Here is an 18,206-nt window from a genome sequence, read left to right as displayed (position 1 = left end):
TTCTTTTTCGTTGTATTCGGCGTATTCAAGGTCTGCGAATGATTTCGTCTCTATCCTTCTCGGCTATCGCTTTACTCGATTACATCATTGATCTACAAAGAGTATTGTCGTGAGTAGTAAAGGGCTTGAGAGATATTAATTCATGAATGAACTCGTGAATATGCATTGAGTAGACAAATGATGTGACGTCACTTCGCTCATTCGATCGATCTGCCGAAGCTTATTTGTCAAACACATTGTCTGTGTACGATGGAAAAAAATGTCATTCATGCTTTGGATCGTTCGAGAAAGTTTTTAAGGACCGTATTCAAAGATTTGTTAATAAAATTGAATTTTGATATGCTTTTCGCAATATCTTTTTAATTAACATATATGTTTTATATATTTAATTTTTTTTTTTTTTTAGTATACTATAATTGAAATGAAAAAGAGTCATCCTTTGATTTTATCGATAATCAGTAATTTATTAAAATTATTTTTCGAATAAATTTATTTTTTTTCTTTTATATTTTTAATATTTTAAATTTGCTTAATATAATTATATTATAAATTTTCAGTATTATCTATATTTATGTGGTACACTTAATCTAAATAACTCCGATATCGTATAATGAAAGTTAAAAGGTAATAATATCATGATTTCAAACACAAATTGTTTCAATTACGTTATTAAGAGATTTATAGTACTTGGAAGGCATCGAGAAATAAAAAAAATCTACAAAATTTATATAGGATAACTCGAGAAAAACAAGTAATTTTCTAATTAAATGGAATTATCTTAATAAAATTGATTTAATTTTTAAAATATATCATTTTTTTTGTTTCAGTAATACTATCAAGAAAATAATAAGATGATCTTTGATGACCTCTGATTCTGCATCGCGTGAGGCGCGAATGTCAATTGGAAAATCGGGCACATACATTGATGACAGCAAAGTACTATACCGTTACCTTTAAATTGATATTATTTATATACAGTTCTTCGAGTCCTTCGAAGATACGAACATTTTCAACATACCAAGTTAATTTCGAAAACATGATGAATGTATTCGGAATGACGTTTTCGCATATTTTGCATTCTCGAAAGATTACAATCGAGAATTATGATAGAAGGAATATAACACATAAACCGTATAAAGTTTTAAATAAAAATCAAAGAAACAATTTTTGAAACTGAAGAAATATAAATATATTTGATAAAAACAAATATAATACATTTTTCACTTTAAAAATATCAAGCACTATAAATGATTAATAATAAAATTAATATAATTTTTTTTGAAAACATTGATTTTTTAATTTACGAACTATTTGTGAAGATACTAATATATGTAGGTTAATCAAATCTTTAAAATATTACAAATTAATAATTGAAATTTTTTTACATTTTTAATTATAAGGTAATAAATTTTTATTATTTATTTTTAAAACACATTGATGTTTCAATATCATAAAAAAGAAGGGGAGGAAAAAAAAACATAAAAATCTTATCAAATATTATTTAAATTAAAATGTTAAAAATGATGTAAATTTAAAGTAAAATATAATTTTATTTTGTCATTTCATTGTTAATTAAATGAAAAATTAAATTATTTATGTCAAAAATTGAATCTTATTTAGAAATCTATAAATTTTAAAAAGTTCATTATTCATTTTCAACATTCACCATTCGAATATTAAATACGTTCACTTTAAGCAGATAATATTAAAAGTTTTTTGCATTATCACAAATTCAATTATTTATTATCTTTTCAATTATTCCAAAATTCATAGGATGACTCTGTAGCTTCGAAGAAGAAAATTTCTTTGATTTTCCATCATATATAATTGTTTCAATATTTAATATAAAATATAAAATTTTGCAATTTTGTCTTATTACCGGTAGTTTAGATAATAGTAGAATAAAAAATCGATTATTAACGATTTTTCCACGTGCGAATCCAATCAATTTGATTAAACAAACAATCCGTACTGTTCAACGTGTCAATGTTATGATTACAACACTTTAAACCTGTCGTACTATCGGACGACTCGATTAATACTGAGCTGGAATCGAGCTTCTTACACGCATTGTATGTTTCGAGATCGCGAAGATCACGATAAATTATACATCAGAAATATCAACAAATCGTATGGATTTACTATATATGGATTTTTTTTACTTCATTTTATTAAATTATAGATTTTCTCATCTTTGTTTCTTTTCTTATTTTGCATTTAAATTTTATTTAAAAAATCTATAAAATCTTGATTACTTAAAATACTTTGATAATTGAATACTTAGAATTATGAAACTTATTAATCTTCTTGTATATAATTATATATAATTTCATATATAATTCAATATAGATAATAAAAAATTGAATTTTTCTTGAAAATGTATAATAAAGTATACGAAACCAATTATTATATATTTTTGATTTTTATTACTTTATATAAAGTAAATTCGAATGTATTATATTCAGTGCTACTGAAATATTATATTATTATGATTATAAAAATAATTACTTTTTTTTAAATTGAAATTCGAAATGTCATAATAGAAAATATAATTTTAATTTTTGTATAAGAAAAATAGAAAATGATAATAATTAATCATAAAATTTTCGTAATTATTTTAAAAGTGACAAATATTACAAATTCGTACAGAGTAATAATTAAAATATTAAAACTAAAAATTAAAAAAATTATATTATATATATCTATTATAATAATATATATCTATTAAAAATTGAAAATTATTTATTCTTAAAATAATTAACTGAGCGAATCTTTCTAAAATTATTAACGATTAAATTTATGTATGTATATTGTAATTAATATTTTTAATTTTAAATATAATATAAAAAAAAAATAATACAAATTTAATTCAATAAAACTTCAGGATTAAAATTAATCTTATTTTTTTATATATATCTATTTAAATAATATAAAAATATATAAAGAGATACTTAAATTAATGATATTCTTTATAATAATAATTTTAAAATATTTTTATGTTTTAATTATTATATTTATTATTATTTTTTGATAAAATTATTTTTAACGATAATTTATGACATAACATAAATATTTATAAATATTTTATAACATAATTATATACTTACCTTGATTATATAAACAATATTGATTAATAATTATCTATGATATTTACTATTTTAATATAATAATATATAATAAAATATATTAGAATAATATATATTATAATTTTTATATATCATTTGTTTTATGTTTCATAAAATAATTTTTTAATTAAATTTTGATTATTCAAATATGAAAAATTAATAATACGATTATATATATATCATATTTCATTAAATTATTTTAGCAGCAAACTATTGTATTATATTTTAAAAATTAAAATTATTTAAATTAGATTTTTCAACTTACCTGTTCACGACAATACATATCGCTAAAATATGTGATATCCTGTCCATTAATAGTAATATTTCCAGATCCATTTCCTATTACTTTAACCTGGCCTATTGAACTTTTCCTTTGACATTCTATAAAATATATACAATAATATATAATTTAATATATATAATTTAATAAAATATATAATATATAAAATTTAATAAAATAATTTAATATATATAATTTAATAAAACAATAAAAAAATTAATATAAGAAGCTCAATATTAATAAATTGAAATAATCATAAAATATCAATAAATTTTTTTTAATTTTAAAAATATTATAAAACAAGATTGATATTGATAATTTATTTTATACTTACTTTCAATAAGCACAAAAGGCCTATTATCGTTATCATATTGAGGCTGTAATAAAATAAAATCATTTTTATTGAGAAAAAAAAAAATACAAGTACATATATATAAATAATAAGTCATAATAATATTTGAAATATACATACTTTTGGCAATTCAATATTCTCATTGGTTTTTGTTAATGATTTTCTATATTCCATAATAAAAGGTTCCACATGTTTTGATACAGGATGATCAGCTAATCTTTGCATACTTTTTATAAAATATTCATACTAAAAGAAATTATAGATTTAAATAAATAAAATAAAATATAAATAAAATATAAGAATCATATGTTATTTATTACTTCTGAATCTGACAATTTTTCAAGCAATATATTTTCTAATTTAGATTTTTCTAACCAGTCTGATCCATTCAAATCTCTAAAACAAAATAAAAACAAACAAAGTAATAAATAAATAAATTAAATGACAATCTAATTAAATTTTAAAATTAATTAAGAACATAAATATAATTAAAACATATAACTTACATTTTTTTGTCTTCATCAATTTTGTGATTTATTAACAGAAACTTATCTTCTATTTTATTTAAGTAGGTTATTGATTCTACCATTTTCTACAAATAAAAATATTGAAAAATATTATACTGATTTATAATGAATAATAAAAGAATTTAAAAAAGGCCTTACATGAAGTATTTCGTAATAATTAGGTTTAATAGTATAATATAAAAAATGATGTGGTCTACCATCTTCATTAAATTCTGCTTCCTTTTCACGTGCATATAATTCTTCAGGATCAGCCATCATAGGACGAGCTTCTTTGTCATATATTCCAGATGGAAACAAATAACTAATTGCATTCTGTCAAAAATAATAAAAATAATTTTTAATATTTTTAATTTATACATTTTTTATTTTAATTATTTTAATAATTTTAATAATTTTAATAGCTTAAAATTTAATAAATTTTTTTCTTTTATTATTATTACATAAATAATATAAAATATTATATTTACTTTAATATTTTCTTTTGTAAAATTATCAGGATCTTCACCCATCATTTTTGCTAAATTTCGTTTTCCAATATTATATTCCAATGTTTCTTTTCGTATAAAATTCTCTAAAATAATAATATTAATATTAATTATATATCTATTCATTTTAATGATTAATAATCATTAATATAAAATTTGTTGTAAAATAAAAAAATTATTTGTACTATAATATATTTATAACTTACGATATTCTCTAGATCGTTCTAGATATATTTTCATAACTTTACTAATTTTTTTTCCCTTTTTAGAGTTATCAAAAGAAATATTATTTTTTAAATTATTTACACAATATGATTTAAAAATAACACCCTAAAATTATTAAATTTTTAAATCATTTAAATACTATTATTTTTATTTAAGGTTATAATTATTTGATAATTAAAAAATATTTAAAAAAAAAATTAATCAATATTTTAAATATATTTTTTGATTTACCGAATATTGTACAATATTCCATGTATTTTTAAGAGAACCAAAATTATTATTATTTATTGCATTTTGTATATTTACAAAACGTGTAAATATTACAGCCATTTTTATCAATGAATAATTAAAATTAACTTTCTAAATAAATAATTTTTTAATATGCTAAGAAAATATAAACTTAATAATAATAATGTTGAACTCCTTTTGTTATTTCTTTTATCACATATTTTATAACTATTTTATTAATACACTTCTGCCATTGATTATATATTGCTAGTAGGAAAAGAAGATATAACAAAAATTAGAATCAATATTACATTTAGAGTGCCGCAAATCAAATAAAGAAATAAAGAAAACAAAAAGAATAGAGAGAGAAATTATAAAAGTTGACAATTAATGCCATTTTTTGATAAATCAAAAATATTTTTTTCAATTATGTTTTTAAAACTATTCAAAAAATGGTTTTAAATTTTAATTTTTATTTTATATTATTTTGCGACTTTGATTTTGAAAAGATATTCTTAACTTTAAAGAAATGATACTAATAATTAATTTTTAATATATCTTTATCTTTTTTTAGTTATATTAGCTTCGAAATAGTTTGAAAATGACTTGATTTTTTAATTTTTGCTATTTCTATTACTTTTTTCATTATTTGCTCTTTCTATATTAAATTGCGTCATACCATATATATAACCATAAATAACTATATATGAGATATGAGATGTCAATTAAATATATTTCTCTTTTAAATCTATAATCTTAATTTTTAATGTAAAAAATATAAATATTACGGTTTTACAATATTTTTGAAGAACAAACAATGTAATATATTTTGACTATAAATATTTGATGATTTCTGATATCATAATACGAATGTTTTAATCAAAAATACCAATAATGGGAGTTTTAAAATTTTGTTCTAACAAAAAAAGTAGAAAAGAAAAGAAACTTTGAAGCATTTTATCGAAAACCAATTCTATTAAAGATTTATTGTTGATTTTACTGTTAAAAATTTTGATTTTATATTTGTAAAAGAATATAATTCGAAAAAATGTGACACATGAAACTTTTCTATTTTCAAAAATTAAAATTTTTTACAAAGTATAATGTGCCTTTATAAATTATTGTATACTGAACAATGTAATATATTTTGAGTATAAATATTATAAATTATAAATGTTTGGTGATTTCTAATATATAATGCGAATATTTTAATCAAAAATACCAATAGTGAGAGTTTTAAAATTTTGTTCTAACAAAAAAAGTAGAAAGGAACTTTGAAGCATTTTATCGAAAACCGATTCTATTAAAAATTTGTTGTTGATTTTATTGTTAAAAATTTTGATTTTATATTTGTAGAAGAATATAATTCGAAAAAATGTGACACATGAAACTTTTCTATTTTTACTGTTAAAATTTTTTACAAAGTATAATGTGCCTTTATAAATTATTGTATACTGAACAATATAATATATTTTGATTATAAATATTATAAATTATAAATGTTTGGTGATTTCTAATATATAATGCGAATATTTTAATCAAAGATACCAATAGAGTTTTAAAGTGAGAGTTTTAAAATTTTGTTCTAACAAAAAAAGTAGAAAGGAACTTTGAAGCATTTTATCGAAAACCGATTCTATTAAAAATTTGTTGTTGATTTTATTGTTAAAAATTTTGATTTTATATTTGTAGAAGAATATAATTCGAAAAAATGTGACACATGAAACTTTTCTATTTTTACTGTTAAAATTTTTTACAAAGTATAATGTGCCTTTATAAATTACTGTATACTGAACAATATAATATATTTTGATTATAAATATTAAAAATTATAAATGTTTGGTGATTTCTAATATATAATGCGAATATTTTAATCAAAAATACCAATAGTGAGAGTTTTAAAATTTTGTTCTAACAAAAAAAGTAGAAAGGAACTTTGAAGCATTTTATCGAAAACCGATTCTATTAAAAATTTGTTGTTGATTTTATTGTTAAAAATTTTGATTTTATATTTGTAGAAGAATATAATTCGAAAAAATGTGACACATGAAACTTTTCTATTTTCAAAAATTAAAATTTTTTACAAAGTATAATGTGCCTTTATAAATTACTGTATACTGAACAATATAATATATTTTTATTATAAATATTATAAATTATAAATGTTTGGTGATTTCTAATATATAATGCGAATATTTTAATCAAAAATACCAATAGTGGGAGTTTTAAAATTTTGTTCTAACAAAAAAAGTAGAAAAGAAAAGGAACTTTGAAGCATTTTATCGAAAATTTGATTTTATATTTGTAGAAGAATATAATTCGAAAAGATGTGACACATGAAACTTTTTTATTTTCAAAAATTAAAATTTTTTACAAAATATAATGTGCATTTATAAATTACTGTATACATATAGAATATAAATTTTTATATTCTTATATATATTTTAACATAAAATTAAACGATCTTTAATACATGATTAAATTGAATATAATAAAAAATAAAATAAAATATCATATATCTTAATATTTCTTTAATAATTTAATATAGAGAATAATTATACAAATTTAGATATTTATAAATATATTTGAGATTGAGATATAATTATCATATTATTGTCAAAATAGTTTTAGATGTGAAATAAAAAGACATTTAATAAGTTATAACATAAATTATATATAATTATTTAATTTTTAACACTTTTATATTTAAATATAAAATCAAGTATAATGAATGTGAATAGTAGTAAATATATTGTGTAAAATTGAGATCATTTTTTTTTTATATATATTTTATTAAAATTTTTCATATGTATGTAAATTTAATTATTATTTTTTAAGATATGTGAAATAATTGTTTTTTATATTTTTTTAATTATTGTAAAATTATTTAATGTTTTTTATCATTATTTTTAAGTTTAAAAATATTTTGTTATACTATATATATTTATTTTTTAAGTATAAATATATGTTTGATAAAAAGTATAAATTTTTGTCAATTTCGTCTTAAAAATGGACGGAAAAATTTATCAATAATACTTATATAATACTTTGATTTGACTAAAAAAAGTATAAAAGTAAAAAATGAAATGTAGTATAAAAAATATTATAAAAGAAAATATAAAACATTATGTATATAAATTACAATGGTAACTACAAAATACATAAAAATAAATTTTTGAAAATATTCAACAAGATTGTTATATACAACACATAATATCATGTAAATAAAAAAATATAAAAATTTGTTTATGAAAAAAGTTAATTTAATTCTAATTCTGGAATATATGGTTCTGTAATTGCAGTGATTGGACAAATACTTAAGGTTTCCTGAAAATGCAAAGTAAAATAATTAAAATAAGAAATAAAAATTTTTTTTTTGTATTTTATGTATTTGAAACAAAACATAATACTTACTAATCTTATTAATTCTGTAAATGTTGGTCTTTCATGACTTTCAATGTTCCAACAGGATGATATAACTTCATAAAGTGGATCAGGAATATCTGATAATTGTGGCAGTCTAACTCCTTGTACAATTGCTTCTTCTACTTCACTGTCAAGTGACAAATTAGAATATGGTGTACCACCCATACTAAGCATTTCCCATAAAAGTACACCAAAAGCCCAAACTACTGCTGGTTGATGTTTTTTTTTATTATCAAGACATTCAATAGAAGTCCATCGAATATATTTCATATCTTCTAAAGCATATTTGGATATTCCATGACCCATTACTTTAGGTATCCATTCATTTGAAAGACCTATACTACGTGCACAAAGATGTTCATGTATAATTTTATAATTTTCAAGATGCTGCAAAGCAGATGCTATCATAGATCCTATAGATAAAATTTTTTCAACAGGAAATATATTTCCAGATCTGGCAGCTAATAGACAATTTTTTAAAGTTTGTGGTGGTAATTCAAGTACAATATGCAATGTATCATGTGTTTCACATGTTCCTACAAGATCTGCAAGATATTTCATGGGAGATACTTTAATACAAACATCTAATTCTCGTAACATATGTCTTTTGTCAGATGCTTTTAATAATTTATCAGCTATACTATGAATTGCTACAGTAGAAAATTTGCCATTTTCCTCAATAGCACCTGTATGTACTGTACCAAATCGACCTCTACGTATTACTGTATCATTGATTGTCAATAAGTTTTGTGGTATAATCCACACTTTTTTCTTTAATTCTTGATAATAATTTATCCTTTCAGGAACATCTTCTGGAATATATGCTAAATTGTCAACTTCATATAATGGGCCTTGTAATGTAAGTTCTTGTTGTTCTGGAAGTTTTCTCATCTGAATTTTTTCATGGCGTTGTCGTAATATAAGATAGAGTACTATTAAAGCTATAAGTAATGTTCCTAAAAGACCAATTGCAATGCAAAGTATGATTGTTATTGAATTCATATTATCATTTTGATTCTCATTATGATTAATTATTTTATTGACTAAATTTGAATAAGCATACTGTATTTGTCTTTGAAATTTAGAAACTACTATTAAACCTATTTGTGGCATTATATTACTATTTAATGGTGCATTATAATATGTGCCAATCATTTTTCCATCTCCTACTATAAATTTTTTATATTTATAAAATTCTGAAGATTCAAATTCTCCTGTAATATAATATCCTAAACCTTCTTGCATTGATATTTTATAATTATAGTAAGTTACATTAGGATCTGATGGAGGTATTATACCAAATTGGCAAACAAATACTTGATAAGCACTAATTGGACCAAATTCACTACTTCCTTCTGATAATAAAACAGTTACAGTAGTACTTGTTTGTTCTATTACTTTTGGTATTGTTGGTTTATTAGGTGGACCTATTAAAGTCCATCCCAAAATATATACAGATTCACTATCTGTTTGAGTATTTGTTGCAGTGATTGATATATTATACTGTGTGCCTGGTTGTAAACCTTGTAAAATAGTACTATTTGAAGCTCCTCCTTGAATTTGACTTTCTACAGCTGGTATTGAATTTGAAGCAAATGTTTGTACAACCATTGCTTTTAAAGTATAATATGTAATATTTCCATTGCTAATATCAGGTGGTTCCCAAGTAATTTGTAAACTATTAAATCCATTATGAATTACTTGAGCACTTCTTGGTGGACTAGGACCTAAATTATTTTTAAATTTTAAGATAATTACTTAGGATATATATATATATATATATAAAATGTAAATACATCAAACTTTTAAAAAATATATTTTAATAAATACCTATTTGTCCAGTTGAATAAATACTTATTGCATATTTATTACCACAATAATTATTTGGATCAGTAATACAAAGAATACAAGAGGTAGATATACCTTTTCTACCATATTTACTACCGCAAAAACATTGTTGACCATTCATTAATCCAGCAAACCTATTAATAATAATTTTTATTCGAATTAATATTAAATTTTAATTAAAAATATATGACATTTTGTAATATTTATAACAATTTATAATAATTATAACATTAAAATAACTTACATATAATAACGTGAAATACATTCTTTTATACATTTTGATGGTGAATTAGTATGATTTAATATTAGGGTTGGTAAATCAGGATCTAATGCCGAACTTTGAAAACAACCCTCATATTTTTGACTAAGTACATAATTACAAAAATAAAAAAGCAGAGATAATATTATCATTATATTGTAATGTTTTATATTACAGTTTTCACAATTTAGTAATTATTTATGCCAATTGTAAGTACAAACATTTATTAATGTAACATTCTTTCAGAATAATTTAAATCTGAATCAATGAATGACTGATGACATCATTATAAAAAATGAATAAATGAGGTTAATTGTACACTAAACTTTCTACTCTAATTATTAAAATAAAATAATATTGTTTTTGATCATTTATCATTTTTATTATCGTTGAAAATTTCTACGAATTTTTATAATAAATGAACATTACATTTACACAATGGGTGTGATTATACTATTTACTAGTCATCTATAGTCATTACATTAAATATTCATTCCTTTGTGGCGCTAGTAATATTTAAAATAAAAGAAAACATTACTTTTAATAATCTTATTTTTATTTAATAAAATTAATTCTTGTAAAATATAAAATTTTTTTTTATTCTTTATTTTAATTTTTTAAAATAAATTAATTTGAATATAATTTAATAAAAATATTTATAAATTTTATAATGAAAAAATATATATAATGTTTTTTTTATTAAATGTAATCAATTATAGATATTTTTTATAGTAAAAATATAATATTAGATTAAAAAATTAATATTTCATTTTATTATTAGATAAAATATAAATGCAAATAAGTTATTTACTATATGTGTATATTATGTTTTATATTTCTTCAAATATACAATAATATATAAAACGTGTACGATAACATATTCATACAATTAAATTCTATACCTGATTTATATGTTTTATTTTTATCATTTATTCATTATTCACTTACATTATTAATAGTCATTTGATTATAATGTGATACAACCTAGCAAATAAATTTTATTATATTCTTTTTCTAATAATTTTGTTGACAATACTTTAAAAATCTTGTGCAGTGCTGTTAATAAATATTTATGTATTGTTTGCTTAATATAATAAATATTTAATTACATATTCTATAATTAAATTAGAAAAATATTAATGAACATAAAAAGCTCATATCTTAGATTAATGATATATGATAAATCAGAATGTATGATGAAATAAAATGATGAAATACTAACATAGAAAAGATTACAAATGCATGTGTATATTTTTCATTACAATACATTTTTAAGTCTTTAACAACACTGCTTTTCTGGCACAGGTACATGTAACTTAAAAAAATACAAATTAATTATCACAAATTTACTGTAAATAAATTCTCGCTTCCATCTATACATGTCTCTTACAATAAATATATACAAGTTTTATGTAAATATTAAATCTGAATCAATACAAATTAGATTAAAACGACACGAGATAATATTATATGTTGATGTATTGCAAAATGTTAGAAACATAAGATTGTATTTTTTAGCTACATGTCATATATAAAATCTAAAACTAAATTAAAATATTAGTCGCTTTTTTATGCTGCACACACTTCTTGTCATTAGATTATAGAATAACAAACATAAACTGTTATATTTTAATCATATATAAGCACTTAAAGGCTCAATACTGGTCTGTTGAAGTGATAACAGTTCACAGTTATTTTTACTTATATTTCACAATTTTTTGCAACATATTGAAGTATACTACAATTTTATTTATATTATAGACAATATATTATTTAGAAATTCTATGTTTGAATATATATCTTGATATTTTAAGAAAATTATTTAATTTTGATTAATACATCAAAGTCTATATTTTTTTATGAGATTTAGAAATGTCTATATTCATAAAATTAAAATATTGTATTATAATAAAGGAACAAAATATTTTATTCATAATTTTAAGAAATATTAATGAGATTTGTAAAATAATTTATAATTATAATATATATATTATATATAATTATATTATATTATATAATATAAAAAATATAATATAATTACAATATAAAAAAAGATGAATATAATTTAAATATTTTAAAAATTACAAATTATTTTAATAAAGAAATTTAATGAAGTTTTAACATTATTTATGGAGAGCATATTGTGTTTTTTTTGAGCTATTTTATAAAATAAACAAATGAATTAAAACAACTTTAAATTAATATTCAGATCATTAATCTACCATGAAATTAAACATTACATATTCTGTCTATATGTACAAAATATGTAATATTTTTACTACTTAGAAATAGTGATGTTTCATTACTGTATCTATTTAATAAATCTTTCAGTTATATTGAAATTACATTTTAAAAGAAAATAACATAATTCATCTAATTATGAGCTGAATTATTTATAAATCTTTGTTCGCTATATAGTTGTTAAAAAGATCTTATATTAAAAGCTTATTAAAGAACAAATCATGATAATGAAGCAGTCTTACAAAAGTTGATGTAGTACTAAATACATCCGAGGCATTCCTAATAAATGAAATTTTGTCCTTTAAACAGGAGTTTAATGAAGAGTATATTCTTACAAAATCTAAATAAACTAATATGAAATAATACTTAATTATATATCCATTATTTAGATAATTTGTTAATGATTCCATTGTCCAAGGAATGAAGACATGTGATATTTAAAGAAATTTATCATATTTCTGTTGATGTACATTTTCTTCTTTTCTTGCTTTGTATTCGTTTATAAGATTTTTCATTTCCAAGTCCTAAGATATATGATTAAATTAAAAGATTACAATTAACACTTCATATATATTTATAAAAAATAATCAATTACATAATACATTTATAAAAAAATACGTAAAAACTTACGTTTTAATTGAGCTCCACGGGATCGTGTCATACATGGCGAAGATTTACGTAAAGAAAGCGTTGTTAAAGAAGTTTTCTTTTTTAATTCAACTACTTGTTCCATGGCTGGTGTCATCCATTTTGTTTTGAGTTCACTGTTTTAAAAAATATAGTTATTATTTTATATTTTTATTATATTTAATATATTAAAATGTCAAATAATTAATAAATTAAATTGATATTTACTCTAGAGATTTTGGTAATGATTTGTGTCGAAATGCACCTGATTGTTTCTCTTTCATTCTTTCAATTACTCTTAACATGGCATATGTAGGCAAGGATGGAGGAGGTGGAGATGGAGGTGGTGTAAGTGGTGAAGGTGGAGTTTGAATACTAATTTTTGCAAGTTTATCAGGATGAAGTGCCAATACAGCTTCCCAACAAAATTCTTTTTGTTCAACTGGATATTTCGGTTGTGTATTTCGCGTCACGCGTATCTAAAAATAATATTTATTATCATATTGAAATAATTATTATTAATGCATAAGAATAAAATACCTCGCCATTAACAGGTCTACAAGGTTTTCTTTCTCGTAAGTAAGGTCGTTTGAAAGATATGGGATAAGAAATATTTTCGTTAGATTCTCTTATATTATGTAAACATGTAGGAACATCAGTTTTTTGCCTAGAACCAGACTGAAATAAGCTACGTAGATAGGAATAATTAGGTTTAGTTTCAAATCCCAATTCTGTAATATATTTCATATATTCCATAATGGCAGCTAATAAAAAATATTAATTATTAATACTTAATTTAAAATCATTCTTTAATTTATAAATTATTAATATTTCTAAAATAGAATTTTATTTAAGATAATAAAATAATTATTTTTATATTATTTTTTTGTGCTTAAATAAAATTAAATTTAAAAATATTATTATAGAATATATATTTAATAAATAATTTAATAACTTACCAGGAGGTTCCTTTTTATAAGGAAAACATTTATGCATAAATAATGGTAAATTTGAAAGTAAAATTTCTTTTTGTGTATGAACTTCTTCTGGATCTATTATTGATGTTATATTATCATTTTCTCTTTCCCAAGGTAATTTACCACATAACCATTGTAATATATTATAACCTAATGTTTCTAAATCTCCTCTTCTTGAATGTGCTAATAATAATATTAATTTATCATCAAATACAATGATTTAAAATATATATATATATATATATATATATATATATCAAATTTACAAAAAACTTACTTCCATGATGTGCATCTCTTGATGTAAATTCTAATGTTCCTTCATGGGCTCTTCTTTCATCATGAACAAATGGCTTATGTATACCTGCATTTGTACGAAAACGATAAGCCAAACCATAATCAACTAAATAAACTTGAGATTTTCTTGTAGTACCAGCTTCTTCACTTAGTAAAATATTTGATCCCTTAACATCTGCATGAGCATATCCTTGACTGTGAATATATTCAAGTGCATCCAACTATATAGACATGACAAATTTTAAAAATTATGAATTATAAAATATTTTTTTAATCTAATTTGTAAATTCATTAATTTTATAATTAAATACCATTTGAACAGCTAGCCTGTTAACAAGTTTGGTTGGTAATTTTCTTCCATTTGATACAAATAATTTTCCAATATCAATGCCATATCTTGGAATCACTAAAAATCTATATTTTTGTCCTTGATACATATGAGAACCTGATCCTTCATATGTTGGAATACCTATTCTTCTTTTCCCTTGAGATTTACACCAGCTATCAACTAAAATTTATAATAAAAATATATATATATAAAATATGAGTTAAAAATATATTATACATATATTATATAATTGAATTACTTACTCATATGTTTACGAGCTGCTCTTATATAAAAATTCATTTCAACAAATAATGGACCATTATTATGTGGTTCAATTTTTATTACATATTTTGCATCTTGTTCAACAGGAACATTAATGTTATTTGATGCTATAATATAGAATTTTAAAATTAATAGCAAAAGATATATAATATATTCTTAATTTATAATATAATGATATAATATTTAAAAATATATTTTAAGAAAAATCAAAATATATTATATTATAATATATTATATTATAAATATATTATATTATTAATATTATATTCTTATTATATATTTATAATTATTATATTATATTATTATATATTTCTATTTGAAGTAGATTTCATATTAATATCTTCTTATATTAACTTTTAATAGTAAAAAAAAAATTATAATATATTTTTTAATACATTATTATTATTATTATTTTTATTTAAGAAAAAAAATATTATAATATAATAAATAATACCTAAATATATATCACCAAATCCTCCATATCCTATTGTGTGTCCTAATCTCCATTTCTTCTGTGTAATATCTATTAATATTTCTCCAGCTGGTAATTGATCAGGTAATTTGCAACCTAATGCTGCTACTCTTTTAACAGGTATTTCTTCAACTCGTCTTGGTGCCATTATCACTATGTAGTTATTTATATAAAATTCAAAAATTCATTAATTTATACATTACATGTGATTAAAATATTAATTGAATTTATTAAAACTAAAAGATTATATATTTTTTGTAAATTGTTTTGACCTTCGGACTCACTTGAAATAAAATGAAATAAAATTAATTTTCTTTTATATACTTCATCACATTTTACATGTAAATTCAAAAGAAATTTATAAATAAAAAGACTAAAAATATTTTTCAATATTTGATATTTAATATATCACATCATTTATAGTTCTGTATATAAAATATAAATAATTAAAAATTAAAAATTATCTTATATATACATTAAAATATTTTATTTAACATAATTAAAACATTAAATTTAAATTTAAAAAAATAAATTATATTTTACATTTCTTTTTACATTAATTTTATATTTATTATGTATATAATAATAAAAATGTTTAATATAAATACAATAATTGAAAAAAGATATAATATGATTAAAAAAGAATGTATAAATTTATGTGTATACATATAGCATGTAAAAATCATTAATTATGTAAAAATATTTATGTATTAAAAATATAAAAAAATAATTTTTTAGAAATTTTACCTATAGAAAAGATTTCATTACCTGTATTATAAAAAATTATATGAAAATCTTTAAATTATTACATCAGAATAACATATATTTTATTGAAATTAATAATATTTGAATACATCCTATACTAACAAATAATTTATTTTTTTATAATAATTGTAATTAAATTTATAATTAATTTATTTTTTAATTAAATAAAATAACAATTTAATACATGCATTACTATATAATAATGAAATATCAATACTAAAATTTACTATATACTAAAATTAAAAGTAAAAAATGGATTCTATGTTATTGTACAATAATCGTTACTAATATAACAGAAAATATATATTATTTAAATATTACTTATAAGGTTATTTAATAAATTACATAAATATTACTTTAAAAATTACTATATTATTATTTATTATATTTTTTCAAAAGTTCATATATAATTCATTTAATTTATTTTCAAAATAATATTATTTTCTATCCTAAATAAGAATAAAAATCTAATTTTAAGGATTCCATGTTCAACTGTCAACTAAAATAATTAATGAAAAACACCAATACAGTTTCATTCTAGTTCGTATACCTCAGAAGAGAAATTAGAGGACATTGCACACAATCTCTTTAATTATCTGGCACATTGGAATCTTCGATAATTTAAAGTATTTCTTTTTTGTATTTTGAAACTTAATGCTCGAAAAGATTTCACCTAGCGTAAGAATGCACCACACTGCCATTTCATGAACTAAGGTGTTTAACGGAAACCGATCAACTAAAGAAGGCGTCCTTAAATTCATATTATTTTGACTAAATATTTAAATATTAGAAATGACAATTAAAAATAATCTATTTTATTTTACAATTATGTTTTGAATTTATAAAATTTTAAATATAGGAAGTATTAAAAATTACGTTATATTTTCAGGATTTTGTTATTTTTATATAATATATTCATTTTTATTAACAATTTTATTAATTCGTTTCCTGATATATTTAATTTATTTTTATAAATATAAAGAAAAATGGATTTACATATACATGATAATAAAATTTTATACATCTTTGAATATTTTTTTACAATTATATTTATAATTAATAATATTAAATAATCAATCAAATATTTACATAAATTTTTATCTAAATAAATTTATCTAAAGAATTAAATATTTTAATTCTAATTCTATTTTAATTCTACATTAATTTTATACAAAGATTTTTATTTAAATATTGAATAACGATATAAAATTTTTACAATTATTTTTTATATTTCAAATTAGAGATAACTAAAAAATAATAAAAAAAGAAAGAATTGCAATTATAAATATTTAATAGATTTTCAAATAATATTATATATAAAAGCTATATAAAAAGATTGATGAATTATAATGCAATTTGATGCATAAATAAACCGGTTTCTCTGGCATTAATATACGTAAATATAGATTTATATTATATTACATTGTAATGATACTTTTTATATAATAACAAAATACATACATGA

At 19.7% G+C, this 18,206-nt stretch overlaps 3 protein-coding genes across 3 annotated transcripts; all 3 read right to left on the bottom strand.

Annotated features, from left to right (window-relative positions):
- Positions 1-15: 15 nt before the first annotated feature.
- LOC724162 (28S ribosomal protein S9, mitochondrial) lies at positions 16-5,386 on the bottom strand. Its single transcript, XM_006561111.3, has 10 exons — positions 5,226-5,386; positions 4,976-5,099; positions 4,752-4,855; positions 4,423-4,596; positions 4,264-4,349; positions 4,078-4,153; positions 3,878-4,003; positions 3,740-3,782; positions 3,391-3,506; positions 16-92 (listed from the first exon to the last, which is right to left on the bottom strand). The coding sequence occupies exons 1-10, from the start codon at positions 5,322-5,324 to the stop codon at positions 72-74; spliced, it is 969 nt and encodes a 322-aa protein (XP_006561174.1). The 5' UTR covers positions 5,325-5,386; the 3' UTR covers positions 16-71.
- A 2,988-nt stretch (positions 5,387-8,374) lies between these two features.
- LOC551743 (angiopoietin-1 receptor) lies at positions 8,375-11,255 on the bottom strand. Its single transcript, XM_026439058.1, has 4 exons — positions 10,741-11,255; positions 10,479-10,630; positions 8,637-10,375; positions 8,375-8,549 (listed from the first exon to the last, which is right to left on the bottom strand). The coding sequence occupies exons 1-4, from the start codon at positions 10,905-10,907 to the stop codon at positions 8,481-8,483; spliced, it is 2,127 nt and encodes a 708-aa protein (XP_026294843.1). The 5' UTR covers positions 10,908-11,255; the 3' UTR covers positions 8,375-8,480.
- A 1,650-nt stretch (positions 11,256-12,905) lies between these two features.
- LOC551773 (serine/threonine-protein kinase VRK1) lies at positions 12,906-17,479 on the bottom strand. The gene is made up of 10 exons (XM_624160.5): positions 17,292-17,479; positions 15,959-16,129; positions 15,486-15,611; positions 15,206-15,402; positions 14,878-15,115; positions 14,583-14,783; positions 14,164-14,387; positions 13,852-14,102; positions 13,627-13,760; positions 12,906-13,520 (listed from the first exon to the last, which is right to left on the bottom strand). Exons 2-10 carry the CDS (start codon positions 16,122-16,124, stop codon positions 13,447-13,449), a joined length of 1,611 nt encoding a protein of 536 aa, XP_624163.1. The 5' UTR covers positions 16,125-16,129; positions 17,292-17,479; the 3' UTR covers positions 12,906-13,446.
- Positions 17,480-18,206: the final 727 nt, after the last annotated feature.

The sequence above is a fragment of the Apis mellifera genome, linkage group LG2 (assembly GCF_003254395.2).
Source record: "Apis mellifera strain DH4 linkage group LG2, Amel_HAv3.1, whole genome shotgun sequence".
Taxonomy (NCBI): Eukaryota; Metazoa; Arthropoda; class Insecta; order Hymenoptera; family Apidae; genus Apis; species Apis mellifera.
Note: the sequence above shows the minus strand (reverse complement) of the source record. Positions and strands in the feature narration are given on the sequence as shown.

Bases quoted from the DNA above. Each gene is read 5' to 3' on its own strand.
- LOC551773 (XM_624160.5), bottom strand. From the start codon at position 16,124: ATGGCACCAAGACGAGTTGAAGAAATACCTGTTAAAAGAGTAGCAGCA. The intron at 15,116-15,205 runs GTATTTAATTAT...ATGTCTATATAG, and splicing joins ACAGGCTAGCTGTTCAAATG to TTGGATGCACTTGAATATAT. The intron at 14,103-14,163 runs GTATTTTATTCT...TATTATTTTTAG, and splicing joins GTAGACCTGTTAATGGCGAG to ATACGCGTGACGCGAAATAC.
- LOC724162 (XM_006561111.3), bottom strand. From the start codon at position 5,324: ATGGCTGTAATATTTACACGTTTTGTAAATATACAAAATGCAATAAAT. The intron at 4,350-4,422 runs GTAAGGCCTTTT...TTTTATTTGTAG, and splicing joins ATTATTACGAAATACTTCAT to AAAATGGTAGAATCAATAAC. The intron at 3,507-3,739 runs GTAAGTATAAAA...TATATTTTATAG, and splicing joins GCCTTTTGTGCTTATTGAAA to AATGTCAAAGGAAAAGTTCA.
- LOC551743 (XM_026439058.1), bottom strand. From the start codon at position 10,907: ATGATAATATTATCTCTGCTTTTTTATTTTTGTAATTATGTACTTAGT. The intron at 10,631-10,740 runs GTAAGTTATTTT...TATTATTAATAG, and splicing joins TGTATTTCACGTTATTATAT to GTTTGCTGGATTAATGAATG. The intron at 10,376-10,478 runs GTATTTATTAAA...AAAATAATTTAG, and splicing joins TTATTCAACTGGACAAATAG to GTCCTAGTCCACCAAGAAGT.